The sequence below is a fragment of the Propithecus coquereli genome, unplaced genomic scaffold (genome assembly GCF_000956105.1).
Source record: "Propithecus coquereli isolate 6110/MARCELLA unplaced genomic scaffold, Pcoq_1.0 Scaffold520, whole genome shotgun sequence".
Taxonomy (NCBI): Eukaryota; Metazoa; Chordata; class Mammalia; order Primates; family Indriidae; genus Propithecus; species Propithecus coquereli.
In genome coordinates, this window is record NW_012151064.1 from 96,839 (window position 1) to 112,802 (window position 15,964).

At 33.9% G+C, this 15,964-nt stretch overlaps 1 protein-coding gene across 1 annotated transcript in view; it reads right to left on the reverse strand.

Annotated features, from left to right (window-relative positions):
- Positions 1 to 15,964, reverse strand: part of DGKB (diacylglycerol kinase, beta 90kDa) — a gene marked incomplete at its 3' end in the record, with an annotated part of 269,792 nt that overhangs the window by 2,235 nt on the left and 251,593 nt on the right. The window contains exons 17-18 of the mRNA XM_012656843.1: positions 6,130 to 6,215; positions 3,592 to 3,681 (exon numbers count right to left, since the gene is read on the reverse strand). Of these exons, the coding sequence (XP_012512297.1) occupies positions 3,592 to 3,681; positions 6,130 to 6,215 (176 nt within the window). The remainder of the gene's footprint in view (positions 1 to 3,591; positions 3,682 to 6,129; positions 6,216 to 15,964) is intronic.

Here is a 15,964-nt window from a genome sequence, read left to right on the forward strand (position 1 = left end):
GGTTAGGTGTGGTTTGATGAACTTCAGATGTTAAATGAGACATCATAAATGACAGTCTGGTCTGAGATTGGTTTCAAGATGTTAAAAATAGGTCTGTGTCCAACTCTAGAGCCATTGCCTCTGGATTAGCCTCACTGGGAGGTGGGGAGGTTAATATGGGGCTGAGGTCCAGCTCCCTGGGTCTGGATTGGTTGCATCTTTTAGATCAGTTCCAGGAGAGTTTAGTGCTCTAAATATGTCCAGAGATTTTGCTCTCTGAGAGGTTACTTGGACTGGATTTCGCAGGCCTGCATCTGTCTTAGGTTGTGTGACAATGCCATTCTTCTTAGCAGTTTTGGTGTGCTGTGTCATGGCCTCTGAGGAAACGGTGTATAAGGAAATGCAGGATTTGATATGTTCTAAGTTATTCTTGGTTACTGCCTCCCCAAATGTGGTCCCTGGACAAAAAGCCTCAGTATCACTTGGTGGTTTGTGAGAAATGCAAATTCCTTGGCCCCAATCCAGGTGGGTTGGGGCTCGGCAGTCTATATTTTAACCATCCAGGTGATTCCGATGCTTGCTCATGTTTGAGAACCATTGTCCTAGGGAAATAGCTAGATACATCTTACTTGTGCATTGTACTATAGTTAATTAATATTTTTCTTAAATAATATATTATCATAATAACTGAATTCCTTTAAAAAGTCACAGAAATTTTTACAAATGAAAATCACATGAAGAAAAGCAACCACAAGTATGTGTAAGGGTGTGCTCCATTTAAAAGTCTGTCACTTACCTCCTTACCCTACCCAAACAAAATTTCGTTTGCAATATTCTTCAAATTTTTGTTAGAGAGACTAATTATTGCCAGAAAATTGTAAGCAGAATGCTAATTAAGCATGTTTCAAATGCCCTAGGACTTCCTACGTTCTTATAGTGCGGAAATACGGAAATATATTCTTGCAAAAAAAAGAGGCTTCAAGTCAATATATTTTCCTGCCCTAAGTGAACCAAGTGATTATTGGTGGAATAAAGTACTTTCTTTTACAAATATTACACATAGTATTAACTATTATGACTACATAAATACTCAGCACAAACACTGTACAAAGCAATTTAATAGTTTGCCACAAGAACCTACAAGGTAGGCATCATTACTCTCTTCAAATTCTGATAAAGAATCTAAACAGTACAGTTCTTAAGCCACTTACTCAAAGTGACACACCTTGCAAGAAATAATCCTAATCTAAAGTATGTTCCTCTATTAATAAGCTCGAACAAATGGCTTCTCCATTTCCCTAATTGCTCAACTTGGGGCACCTTGATATCTTGCTTTCCCCAAATCTCATATCCAATCCACTCGCAAGTTTGATAAACCTAAGCCCAAAAATGTGTCTCCCGTGTGTCTACTTGCCTCATTTGCATCACTAAAACCTCCATCCAGTCATTTTATTGTCTAACTAGGCCAACTATAATAGATGTTCTCTTTTTTTCTTTTTTCTTTTTTTCTTCTTTTATATAATAGATGTTCTCATTTGGAAAACTATAGCTCTCCATGTTTTCACATTTTCTGGCCAGTTTATTTTCCTTCCTCAATTAATCTATTTTTGAAAATATGTCATTGGGTCACTCTGCTTCTGAAACTCTTTCAAACCTTCACTTTACACTTCAAAATCAATCAAATAAAATTCTTACCATGATAAACAAGTCCCTGCATTATCTGGCTCCTGATTATCTTTTCAGACTCACGGAACTCACCATCTCTAACTGCCTGTCACTCCACTGCTGCTTTGGCAATCTCACCAGCCTGCCTTCCTTCAGTCCTTGCGACACAGGATGCCATTCTCCCTGCTTCTCATATTTTAGGTCCAGCTTACATGTTACCTTCCCAGAGAGGCCTTCTTGACCATATAGCTAAATAGTTCTTCTCTAGTATTCATTTTTCTGTATTCCCTATCTCATTTTATAATTATATATTGTACTGTTTGATGATTTATTGTCTATTTACTAAATAAAATTTTATCTCAAAAGGGGCGGGAGGTATAGATTTATTTCCTTACTCTCTATCTAGCACCAAGAACAATGCCAGCACATACTGGTACTCGCAGAGAATTCATCACTAATTAATACTGTATCTATGCTAGAGTCCTTGTCTTTGTCCATGGACAGTATCTTTTATGTGGTTTTGCAAGAATCATTAGCATATGCCAAAAATAGAGTTCTTGATCAAATTTGAGATGTTAGCCATTTGCTAATTTAGAAGCAAAAAATGTAATTATTCATTTTCACATATAAAATATATATTCCAGAAGAGTATAGCAAGAAGGCATATATATATATTTTTCTTCTTTCTAATCAAGGTACATGTATGAACACTGGCAAATATAAGCATCTTACAAGCAATGGTTATATCTTTAGCTCAATCTACAAAAGTGCTCTTATTAAAGGATATTCTTAATGATCATCCCGAATAGATTATAAACTAAGTCTTTAACTTAGTCTCCAATGCTGTTAGTCCAACATGTACACAGCCTAGAGCTAGTTGGCCAGATATTTATGGAATTGTTCTCCAACTTTGTTGCAAATCAAAGATATTTAGGGAGTTTGTTTAAAAAGAAAACCATCTGCTCAGGTACAACCCCCAGAGATTTCCATTCGGCATATTTTGGGTGGGGTCAGGCCACTATACTTTTAACAAGCTCCCCAAGGGCTCTGATTCACACTAAGTGGACACTTTTCAAACTTCTCTAAGTGAGTTTAGATGCTAAAAATATTTAGCATTCAATGTGTGCTTCTTTACCAAAATTTGTGGTGTTCACTGACCTTCAGATAAGTATAGCCTATTATAGCCTATTAGTGACTCTTTAAAATATTTTAAGAACTCATCTTGAAATATTCTCTCTTTACTTGCCCTGGTCCATCTACATTATTCCGTTTTCAGTTTCTTGCTTATGTCAACCATCTTGCCACCTCTGGGCCTTTGAACTCTATGTTCCCTCTGGCTCTGCCTATGAAGTTCACCACCAGTTTCATATGGCTGTGTCATTATCCAGCCATTAGGTTTCTCGCTATGTCATGTCCTCAGTGAGGCTTTTCCTTAAACTGGTCATCTGTTTGTTTACTTGTTAGTAGAGAGTCTCACAGTTTGCATATGGCTTTATGTACTGCTAGAATTTAAGGTCCTTTTGTTTTTCTATTCTCACTTCTGAATGGTAAGTGCAAAACACACTGGCTAGCATGGAGTGGGTCTCAAAAATTAAGTATTTTACTTTTTTTCTGTTTGTGATTTTACCACACAGCCATAAATTAAAAATCTGAACATTAGAGTTCATCTATGTTTACCTCATTTTCTAAGCAAGAAAACCAAAAACCAGAGAGGGTTGGAAACTTGTCTTTCCCAAGTTCAAAACTATAATTAGTATCAGATTAAAGCCCAACACCATAATCCCTTTGTCCACTATTTGACTATAGTTCAAAATTATATATATCTGATATCAACTATGTTTGCTAAAATCATACAGTAGTTGTCACCCAGTAGAGAAATACAGGGCTGTGCTTTGGGGAGGGGTGTTGTGTACTGTATTTCTGCTTTCGCTGTTGCAGCTGTTTTACCTCCTCCCCATCGCAGGCATCTTGCTAGATCATTGCCGGTCCCAAGAGGCAGAATTGCGACTGGAGGATGCTTGACTACATTGGCCTTTTCTGCAGAATCAAAAAATTAAAATAACATAAAATTTTGAACTCAGATAAAACAACATTACATAAAAAGACATCCTGACATTAAATGAAGGAATTCTACTAGGTACTTATAAACAGAACAAAATTTATTGTATATACAATTATGAATTATGGTTAATTTGTAGCAATTGATAAAATACAAATACTATATTATTCACAAAGTGACAGGGATTTTCAAAACTGATCTAAGAGGAAAGCTTTCTAAATACATTAACTCAGATAAAGATGGTGGTATGTTTTAGTTATCTCCATTACAATCCTCAGGGATGTAGGTACACGCAGCATAGGAACACATTTACAGACATGAGAGTAGGGTGGATGGGTAGCTTCCTATATAAAGTCCTTTTGCAACATCAACTCTAGGTATATTTTACTTGAAGGAATAAAATATTTGAAAACAATTGAACCTAAAAGTGAATAAATTGCTAACAATGTCCTTGAATTGTTCCCACCCATGGTGCTGCTTTGTGTCAGAGCAAACGGGAGGCAACGTTAACAGCTGGATTACATCGAGATCAGCAGGTTTTCTATGAGATTAATCTTTACAACACATAGTGCTTTGGGTTCAGAGCAGTAAAGATCTCTGCTGCTGACATTCCATATGCTTTTGTTTGAAACATCATATGCCTTGAATTAATCTCGCAAACGTATATCACTTCTTTTCTTGAATTTTTTTTTCTCCCTTCTCGGCCACTCAAAGTTAGGGTGTGTATGTGTGTAAGGTTTAAGGGGCTAGATAATTTAGTGATATGCACAATTAAATAGCCAACATTTAAATTTTAAAAGCAAAATAATCTAAAAATTCCTACTATTTTTGCTCTAAAGTCCTCAGACATTTTTCTACTAAGTCATTGACTTCTGCAATTCTTGGATTCTGGTTTTCTTCTTAGATAGAGCATATAAATACTGTTTACATCTTTTATTGGAAGGCCAAGATCAGAATATTCACTATTTCTTTTTTATTAAATATTAGTAGATTAAACTTGTTAGATGCTTTTCAAAAGTGTGGCTGACAACATATATTCATTTTTAATTTAAATATTTTTCAGTGTATGACAATGTAGAATATTCTCATCTGAATTAAATAAACAGAGGTTCGTTTCAATGTATATAGAAAGAGCAAAACTTATTTTGAATCAATTCCTTTTGTGAAAGGGACTGTTTTTAACAAAAAAATAGGTCTGGCCGGACGCGGTGGCTCACGCCTGTAATCCTAGCACTCTGGGAGGCCAAGGTGGGTGGATCACTCAAGGTCAGGAGTTCGAGACCAGCCTGACCAAGAGTGAGACCCCGTCTCTACCAAAAAATAGAAAGAAATGATCTGGACAACTAAAAATACATATATATAGAAAAAAATTAGCCGGGCATGGTGGCGCATGCCTGTAGTCCCAGCTACTCCGGAGGCTGAGGAAGAAGGATTGCTTGAGCTCAGGAGTTTGAGGTTGCTGTGAGCTAGGGTGACGCCACGGCACTCACTCTAGCCAGGGCAACAAAGCGAGACTCTGTCTCAAAAAAAAAAAAAAAATAGGTCAATACAGTAAATGATATGGAGGCCTAAAAAAGTAAATACTTGTTTGGGATTTATCTCCTCATAAAGGCCAATTCATGATCTGTTTTTCTAACCAGTAATCAGAAGTTTTTATCAATTTATCGAGTTTTTCTCATGCTGCGTACTTATCTTTTATCCTCAATCATGTATCTGTTTTGTTTGCTTATAAAAATCAAGCTCTTTAAATTTAACTAGCGAGGCAATATAGAATAAAATTAAAGTGTGGGTTCTAATCCAAGCTCTGTCACTTCACAGTAAGAAGACTTTGTTCTAGTTATTTACCATCTCCAAGCCTTACTTTCCCTATCTTTGAACTTGGATTATTAACAGATTATTTCACAGAGTTGCGAGGAATAAACACGATAACTTAGGCAAAAAGCACAAGATTATCAAATAGAATACAATAAATAAAAATTAGCAATGATGATGGTGCTGATTGATAAAAGGACATGAATGAACACAGAGGGTAAAGTTTTGAGACTGCATGTTTAAATAAAGTAAACACATCTATTTGGCACAGATTTTATCACAAATGCTAAGACCCCCTTGGCTCCCTGCCTGGGGCAAACGCCAGACATCCTAGAGCCTGATTTGAAGACGACTCTGAAGATTTAGTAAATACTATGAGAAATGGATTAAACAGAATTTCTAGATACTTTTAAACTATTATGTCTATTAAAATTTTGAACTCTGGAAGGATAAATAAAACCAGTAAATAGTATGCACCTGCCAGATGTCCAACTACATTGCTGCTTCTAAAGATATTGATGCTAGCAATAAATATATAGATAGAGAGGCTAAATAAAACATAATTTAATGTAATCACTCTCACCCCAGCCACATTAAACATGTGTTTGCATTACCTATGCAATCCAAAATCCAGCCCACAGTTCCATCTCCACCACAAGCTAACACTCTGAAGTCAGGAACATCTCGGAAAAAGTTTAACCTGAAAAATAAGCATGTTATGGCACATGATTAATATTTTAAAATGAAAACATTTTCAGTTTGTCCCCTTAGCGTTTCATCAAATAAAATACATTTTTATTTTATGAAAACTGTAAAATATCTCAATTATATTTTATAGATCATTTAAGCATATTTTATATAGTCCAGAGTCTATAATTTAAAAATATTTTGTAATTATATGTTTTAGATTCTACAATACATATTTTAATTTTTATTTTATAAACTGTAAAATTAAAAAAAGTAAATACATTAAAATAAATTTCATTAAGATATTCTCCCGGATATGATCTGCAGTTTACATAATCCAGAATGAACCATACTACATTATTTCATTTAATAAGTGTGTCACTCAAAAATTATCCTTTGAATAACCATACAAATGTTCCTATGGCATCAGTAAACATGTCTTTAGCAATTTTTTGCTTTATCCATTACTGGGAGAAGTTGCTCAGGCTGTAACTGGGGTTCTAGGCAACAGTTTCCGTCTTTTCTTTTGACTTAGAGTCTGCAAATAGGAGTCAGGCTTCACCTTGTATTTTGACCTAGTTGACAGTGTTTTCCACCCAGGGACATTCAAGCCTAATTGCTGGGTCAGCTGTCATAAATACCCACTGCTTCTGCTGATACTGCATGCAGCGTGCTTATTAACGCAACCTACCTTGGGAAAAGTCACACAAGCACGTAATGCAGCCAGCTATACAGTCATACATGCCTATTTTTATTTCAATAAAAGAACTGAAACAGGACAGAAACTTTGGAATGTGCCTCTTCCCTTCCCTTACATCAGAGATAACCACTGGTAATAATATAATATGCAACCATCCAAGTAATTTTTCTGTATATTTGTAAATATGAGTGGGTATATGTAAATCTTTATAGCACACATTTTTAACACACGTAAGATTGTGCTATACAAACTGTTCATTAACTTGTGTGCTTTTTTACTTAAAATATATCTAAGAGATCTTTCCGTATCAGCACATAACATAGTTATGTGTTGCATCCTGTCAGATCATGATTTTTAAGTGCTGCATCATGATTTATAATAAATGCATGTACTATTATACAAGTTAAAATAAATGACTTATTTTCATGGACCTTAAATTATTTCTGATGTTTCACTATTAGAAAAAAAAGTATGTAGTTAACATTATTTGGGTGTATTTATGTAAACATGTGCATGTGCTTTCGAAGGCTACTCTAGAGGAAAATGTTCTACTCCATCATCACGTCCCTCTGAGTCACTCCCGCTGTAGAATATGTAAGGGTCCATTTCCTTTCAATCCCCAAACACTACATATAAACAACTTTATGACATTTCTTCAATAATGAGTGAAAAACAACTTCTTGTTATTTTTTGTAAAATCACACTTCCCTGTTTACTAGTGGGTTGAGCATATTTTTGTAGGTTTCCTGGAGAGGTGTGATTTCTTCTGTAAACAGCATCTTAAAGCCCTGCCCCTCTTTTCTATTGAGTTGTCGTTTAATATTCTCTTATAAACTCTACATATTACCTGTGATACTGGCATTTAAATTTACATCACTTAAAAAGAGTTTCATCAAAGTGACATCAGAAATGTGTAAATGTAATAGACAATGTATAAAAAGTATTAAAACACAGCCTCTGATAACAATATTCATGGATATTTAAAACATGAAACTTTCATGCATTTCCTTATTATAATGTGGATATTTACCATTTGTTAGACATGTTGGAAGTATTTTCTTCCAGTCTATTACCAGTTGGTTTGATTATGTTATGTATAATATAATATACACCAATGTACCAATTGCCCATTCCAGGAGAAGAACATTTCCAATAACTTACACATACCTCTATACTCTTTCCTTATAGCACTGCTCTTCCTAATTAATGAAGGTGAGCACTGTTATGAATATTGGGTTATTATGTGTATAGCATAAGCAATATATGGCTTTCTGCTTTTTCCACTTAGCATTCATTGTTGCTAAGATTCATCCATGATGCAGATGAAGTTTTTTCCATGTATAACTGAACGTTTTTTAATTTCTACTGCTGTGTTAAATACCACTTATGTGAATATACCTTTTTAGATCTATATCAATGAACATTAGAACTGGTTTGTTTTATATTCTTATAAAAATGAATTCTTGTACAGGCATATTTCATTTTATTGAGTTTAGCAGATATTGCATTTTTTACATATTGAATGTTTCTGGCAACCCCACTTTGAGCAAGTTTATCAGTGCCATTTTCCCAATAGCATGTGTTCACTTCATGTCTTTGTGTCACATTTCAGAAAATCTCACACTATTTCAAGATTTTTCATTATATATTATATCTGTTATGGTGATCTATCATCAGTTGATCTTTGATGTTACTATTGTAATAGTTTTGGGGCACCACAAATCACATCCATATAAGAGAGAGAACTTAATAGATAATGCCATGTGTATTCTGACTGCTCCACCACCAGATGTTTCCCTGTCTCTTTTCCAATTCTCAGGGCTCCCTATTGCCTAAGACACAAAAATTTTGAACTTAGGCAAATTAATAACCCTACAATGGCCTCTAAGTATTCAAGTGAAGGGAAGAGTCTCATGTCTCTCATTTTCAATCAAAAGCTAGAAATGATCAAGCTTAGTAAGAAGGCATGTCAAAAGTCAAGATAGGCCAAAAGCTAGGCTTCTCATGCCAAACAGCCAAGTTGTGAATGCAAAGGAAAAGTTCTTGAAAGAAATGAAAAGCACTACTCCAGTGAATGCACGAATGCTAAGAAGGTGAAACATCCTTGTTGCTGATAAGGAGAAAGTTTTAGGGATCTGGGCAAAAGATCAAACCTGCCACAACATTCCCTTAAGCTAAAATCTAGAGTAGGATCCTAACTCTATTCAATTCTATGAGAAAGGTGAAGAAGCTACAGAAGAAAGTTTGAAGCTAGCAGAGGTTGGTTCATGAGAGTTAAAGAAAGAAGCCATCTCCAGAACATAGAAGTGCAAGATGAAGCAGCAAGTGATGATGTAGAAGCCGCACCTAATTATCCAGAAGATCTAGCTAAAATCATTGATGAAGGTAGGTTACACTAAACAAGAGATTTTCAATGTAGATGAAATAGCCTTCCATCGGAAGAAGATGCCAGCTAGGACTCTGATAGTAGAAAGAAGTCAGTGCCTGGATTCAAAGCTTCAAAGGACAGGCTGACTCTCTTGTTAGAGGCTAATGCAGCTGGTGACTTTAGGTTGAAGTCAATGCTAATTTACCGGTCTGAAAAGCTTAGGGACCTTAAGAATTATGGTCTGTCCATGCTCTATAAATGGACCAACAAAGCCTGAATGATGACTCATCTGTTTATAGCATGGTTTACTGAATATTTTAAGCCCACTGTTGAGACCTACTGCTCAGTAAAAATGACTTCTTTTGAAATATTACTGTTCCCTCAAAAGCTATCTAGTAACCAACCCAAGAGCTCTGATGGAGGTGTACAAGGATGTTAATATTGTTTTTGTACCTGCTAACACAACATCCATTCTGCAGCCCATGGATCAAGGAGTAATTTTGACTTTCAAGTCTTACTTAAGAAATACACTTTGTATGGTTATGGTTTCCAGAGACAGTGATTCCTTTGGTGGGTCTGAGCAAAGTAAATTGAAAATATTCTGAAAAGGATTCACCATTCCAGGTGCCATTAAGAACATTCATAATTCATGGGAGGAGGTCAAAATATCAATATTAACAGGAAATTGAAAGAAGTTGATTCTAGCCCTCATCGATGACTTCGAGGGGTTCAAGATTTCAGTGGAGGAAGTCCCTGCAGCTATGGTAGAATCTAGCAAGAGAGCTAGAATTAGAAGGGGAGCCAGAAGCTATGATTGAATTGCTACAATCTCACGATTAAATTCAAACAGTTGAGGAGTTGCTTCTTATGGATGAGCAAAGAAAGTAGTTTCTTGAGATGGAATATATTCCTGGTAAAGATGTTGTTAACATTGCTGAAATGACAATAAAGACTATTACATAATCGTAATTGATAAAGCAGTGGAAGGGTTTGAGAGGATTGGCTCCAATACTGAAAGAAGTTCTAGTGTTGGTCAAATACTATCAAATCGTACTGCATGGTACAGAGGAATCTTTCCTGAAAGGACAACTCAATCAATGTGGCAAGTTTCACTCTTGTCTTATTTTAAGAAATTGCCATAGCCATCCCAATCTTCAGCAACCACCACCTTGATCGGTAAACAACCATCAACACTGAGTAGAGACCCTCCACCAATAAAAAGATTACAATTCTCTGAAGGCTCAGATGATAGTTACCATTTTTTAGCAATAAAGTTTTGTTTGTTTATGTACTTTTTTAAAAAATATAATGCTACCGCACACAATAGACTACAGTATAGTGTAAATATAACTTTCATATTCCCTGCGAAACAAAAATATTTGTGTGAATTGCCCTATTGCCATATATGCTTTCTTGTGGTGGTATGGAAGTGAACCTGTAATATCTCTGAGGTATGCCTGTACATACTTCCTAGTGCTTATGGGAACAGCGCTATGTTAGGAGTAAGATATACTAACAGGCAACTTTGCAAAAACAATGCTAATTTTTTTCCCAAAGAAACTGGACCAATGTACAACAAATGTACTCTGCTGAATTCATCTTCTCTAACACTTGTAATGTCACACTTTTTAATTTCATGTACTTCCTCTTATTGTGAAATGCCTATTTAAGTTTTTGTCTTTACTTTCTATTCCTTTTATTGTTAATGATTTGCAAAATTTTTTACTTGTCCTTGATTTTAGTATCTTCTACAAGTGTAAAGTTTTTTCTTTTACTTCCATTGATACTCATTTTAATAAATATAAATTTAGTTTTAATTATTAGAATTTATCAATCTTTTGATAAGTGGCTAGTACCTTAAAGTCATCTGTAAGAGAAGCTTCTTTACTCAGATGTCTGAAGAGAATTCACATATACTCTTTTTTAAAATTTCAGTTTTACTTTTGACATACAAATTCTTAATTTGTTATGGTGTGAAGGAAGCATTCTTTTATTTTCTTCCCTGCCTCCCTCCGTCACACCCTGTCTTCCTATCTCTCTTCTTTCCACCCTTCTTCCTGTCCTTCCTTCATTCCTTTTGGGTATAGTGCAGCAATTTTTCTTTTTATTTTTTATCATATTTTCTTTTACTGAATACAACTTTCTACCATGCAAATCCCATCATAAATATAATTTCCACATATACATGCATTTTTTTATTCTGTATTCTATTTTATTTTTGAATTTGTCCATCTCCATGCCAGCGCCCCGCTCTTACAGTTACTATAGGTTGCTAGTAAGTGTATATCTCATAGGGCATAACAAATCTTTTTCTTTGTTTTCCTATAAACATTTTAAAGTTAACTTGACATATTAAAAAAAAATCTAAAATATGACCAAATAAAAATCAACCATGATTTTGATTGAAGTTGCATTAAACCCATAAATTAATTTTGTGAGAAATAACATCTGTGTAATGTTAATTAAGTTTCCTTATTCATGAATATAGGATTGTTCAATTTAGTTAGATATTCTTTAATGTCCTTCAATAAAGTTTTTAATTTTCTGCTTACAGGTCTTGTATATATTTTGTTAGATTTATTCCTGGATGTCTTACACTTTTTGTTGGTATAAATATTTTAAATGTATGTTTACTAAAATTAATGTTTTTGTTGCTGCTGTGTATAAATATATTTGACTTTTATGTATTGATTTTATAAACAATCATATAACTCCTTTTTTCCCTATTGTCTGTATTTTGTTTGTATTACATATATATTCATCTAGATTTTTGTGCATATAATTGTGTCATATGCTAATAATAGTGCTATTACTAGTAATCTCCAATCCTTATAATTGTTATAATATTTCTTTTCCTGTTTCATTATCCTGGACAGAATTCCAATATATTGTTGAATCAGAGTATTCATAGAGAACATCGAAATCTTATTTTTGAATTTAAATGGAATACTTCCAGAATTTGCTCATTTAGGATGATATTTGTTGTTGGGATTTTCTTTTCCTTTTTCTTTCTTTCTTTCTTTTTTTTTTTTTTTTGAGACAGAGTCTCACTCCATTGCCCTGAGTAGAGTGCCGTGGTGTCAGCCTAGCTTACAGCAACCTCAAACTCCTGGGCTCAAGGGATCCTCCTGCCTCAGCCTCCCAAGTAGCTGGGACTACAGACGTGTAGCACAATGCCCGGCTATTTTTTTTATTTTTAGTAGAGATGGGGTCTTGCTCTTGCTCAGGCTAGTCTGGAACTCCTGAGCTCAAGCAATCTTCCCGCCTTGGCCTCCCAGGGCTTTTCTTTTTCTTTCTTCCTTTTTCTTTTCCTTTTTTTTTTTCTCTTTGATTGATATCTTTCATGAAATTAATAAAGTTCTCTTCTACTCCTATTGTAGTAAGAATTTTTGTTATAAACAAATGTTAAAATTTTTTCAGCATCTTTTGAGATATGATTGCTCTCATTTAATTGGTAAGTATGAAAATATACGTTTACATATTTCTGTATTATTATTCTTTCATGCACCCAAATTGCTCATTGTCTATTAATATTTTTATAGAGAATTGTATTTGGGTTGCTAAAATTTTCTTTAGAAGTTTTGCATCTATATCCATGAACACAATTGACCTACCATCATTATTACTCACACCACCTGGGTGTAATCTTTTATAAAAACTATACTGCTTCATAAAATTAATTGCAGAGTCTTCCCACATTTCTTATTTCTTTTTGGAAGTATGTGTATAAATTTGGAAGTTCCTTAAAAACTGGTAGCACTTGAAATTTCCTGGTGAGTCTTTTTTTTAATAGAAAATTCTTAAGTAATTATTTAAATTCCTTTAATAATTACTGAAAAAAAAATCATGTTTTCCAATTCTTCTTAAGTCAGCTTTTGCAAGGCATATTTCTGTAGCAATTTGTCTATCTCTCCTAGGTTTTCAAATGTTTTGGCACTGAAGATTCTGAGACCTTTTTAAAACATGTCAGTAGCTGAAACATTTATCAAAGCTAATTGTTTTTGGTGAAAGCCTAACCATCCAGTTGACTCACCATTGTTCTTCTACTCCATGATGATGTTTCATCTGCTATTCATTCTTGTTTTCTTTTAAAATTGTCATCATTGGTTCTTCAGCAGCATCCTACCCCCAAACATAAACCCCATGTGACTGTCAGACCAGCTTACTCTCTGTATATTGATTGCTAGTTGGATTGAAAAATTGACCTCTCTTTATCCTAACTTCTTAATCCACTCAATCCATGCAGTTTTTCCCTAGAAATTCATTCATTCCTTATTTCATTCATTCATTGAATAGTAGCTTTGGAAAATTATTTAATCTTTCTGACCTTCAGTTTCCTTATCTTTAAAATGGAATTAATACCACCTGCTTTGTTGGACTGTTTATATGCACATAAATAAAGTATGCTTGCAAACGAATTTTACTACCCATAGGTTATTACTAATTTAATAATTTTCCCATCATTAAAGGTAGTATATATGTGTTGTAGGTCAGGACGCCTGCCACTCATCTATATCCCCACATCCCCCACACCTAGTGTTTTGGCAGAATAGTCACAAAGAGAATTTTCTAACAAGTAAAGCTGGATTGGATGGTAAGGAGAGTTCTCCTACCTCCAATCTGTAATTGTAGCCAGTGGACAATTGGGAGACCTGGTTACATCATTGTAAACAGAAGGTGCAGAGAAAAACAGCTGTGATGGAAGGCAAATAAATCCAAGAGACTTGGCAAGAGCCAAAGTAGAAGGCTACACATGGTGCCGACTTTTCACCCTCCAGTGGGGAGGAGTGAAAGAATGAGTGTCTGGAAGGACTTCCCTTTGGTGCAACTTCAGTACTGTGCACTGTACTTTTTACCTCTCAGTTTCAAAAGGTCCCCTTGAAGAACTAATACATATAAACATTTTACAATGAAATAATCATGCCTGACACATTACACTTATGAACATTTTTTGAAATTAAAGCTTCAAGTAATTTATGAAGGATATTAATGATGCCTGAGTTTTCAATGTTGATCTTTACAGCATTGGTTCTTTAAAGTTTACTATTTATCTGCAATAGCTAAATTTAAAAGGAAGCCCACGTTAATATATGGGTTTCGTAACCCTGTGTCAGATACTTTCTTATCACATTTGCTTAACAGTTACCACTAAAACACTTTCTTAAAGTTTCAGTTATGAAATATGAATAAGTTCTAGAAACCTGCTGTACAACATTGTTCCTATAGTTAGCAATACTGTGTTGTACACTTAAAACGTTGTTAAGAGGGTTAATCTCATGTTAAGTGTTCTTAACACAATAAAAAAAATAGGTGATGAGATTGTGATGATTAGTGCCACTAAAAACAAATGTAGTTCATTTCCTCTAAGATTCAGTAGCTTATTTTTCATTGTTAATAAGTGTTAAGATAAAACTGATACAGAAAAATCATTAAATTTTCATTTGTTCCTAACAATATTATTTAAAAAGCGCATCAGAAAAATATTTTAAGAAAGAAAAAAAATTACAGTACTGATTCCAAAATCATCTTAGAAAGTGTCTTAAAATCAGATTTCTTATATGCCAATATACAGATACTTCTTTTGATTCCAATCTCCAATTTTATTATTCAAAGAAAATAAAATACGGTCATTTATATAATATGTGGATGTACTGGTTAGAAATCAGATTGACTATATAAAAATAAATAAGTGCATGGCTATTAAGCAGTGTACATATTACACATTTTATATTATACAATGATATTCTTTGATACTTAGAGGAAATCAGTATGAGATTCATATATATTTTAGCATATCAATGCATAGTGAATGCTCATTTTAATTATACATATTCATATTTCTTTGTATTGAAGAGACACAAGACTGAAGGATCAAAAATGACTTTATCATATGTCATCAAGTCTCCTTTTCTTCCTTTTCCTTCTCCTTATTTAGAAAAAAAAATAGTTTACTTCAAGAGTTTGTCTTAAGCAAGGTCTGCATTCTGATTTAAGCATTTAGAACCAGAAACAAGCATATTTATCTCTTATTATTCTGTTCAATTCATATTCATACTTGCATGTATACAGTTACATATTATTCTTAAAGTTACAAGATTAGATGTCTTCACAGTTGCCTCAGTAAAATCTGCATGAATTTTTTCTAGTTTGTGATGTTAGTATTGTTTTTGAAACTATATTTACAGTCTAGAAAACCCATTTTTAATAACTTCCACCTTGTTTAATACCCAAACTGTATCTATGAATACCTTGGTATCATTGCTATTATTGCTACCATAGTATCTTTAAAAAATCTATGCATGAAGCATTTATGTCCCCCAATTCATTCTATATAAATATACATTACAAAAAGAGTTATTTCATCTCTTTTCTATGAATCTTGATAATCAGCTTCAAAGTGATGACTTATGAATTTAATGAGTCTTCCATCATTTCCTTTTGAGGTAAAGCTAATTATAACCATATTCTCCCGTCTCATATCTTATGTACTTATTTTAACAATAAATTATAAATTTAGATAAACTAAATTTAGATAAATGCATCTGCTTCAACAAAGTTGCTTAGTCTTTTGAGATACTGTATGAAAAGTGAATTTATACCATTTTAGGAGGACATTGCATGTGGATAAGTGGGAGAGTTATTAAAAATGTAATTTGAACACAGCTTTAAAAATGCAGTATAACTTATTGCTGTT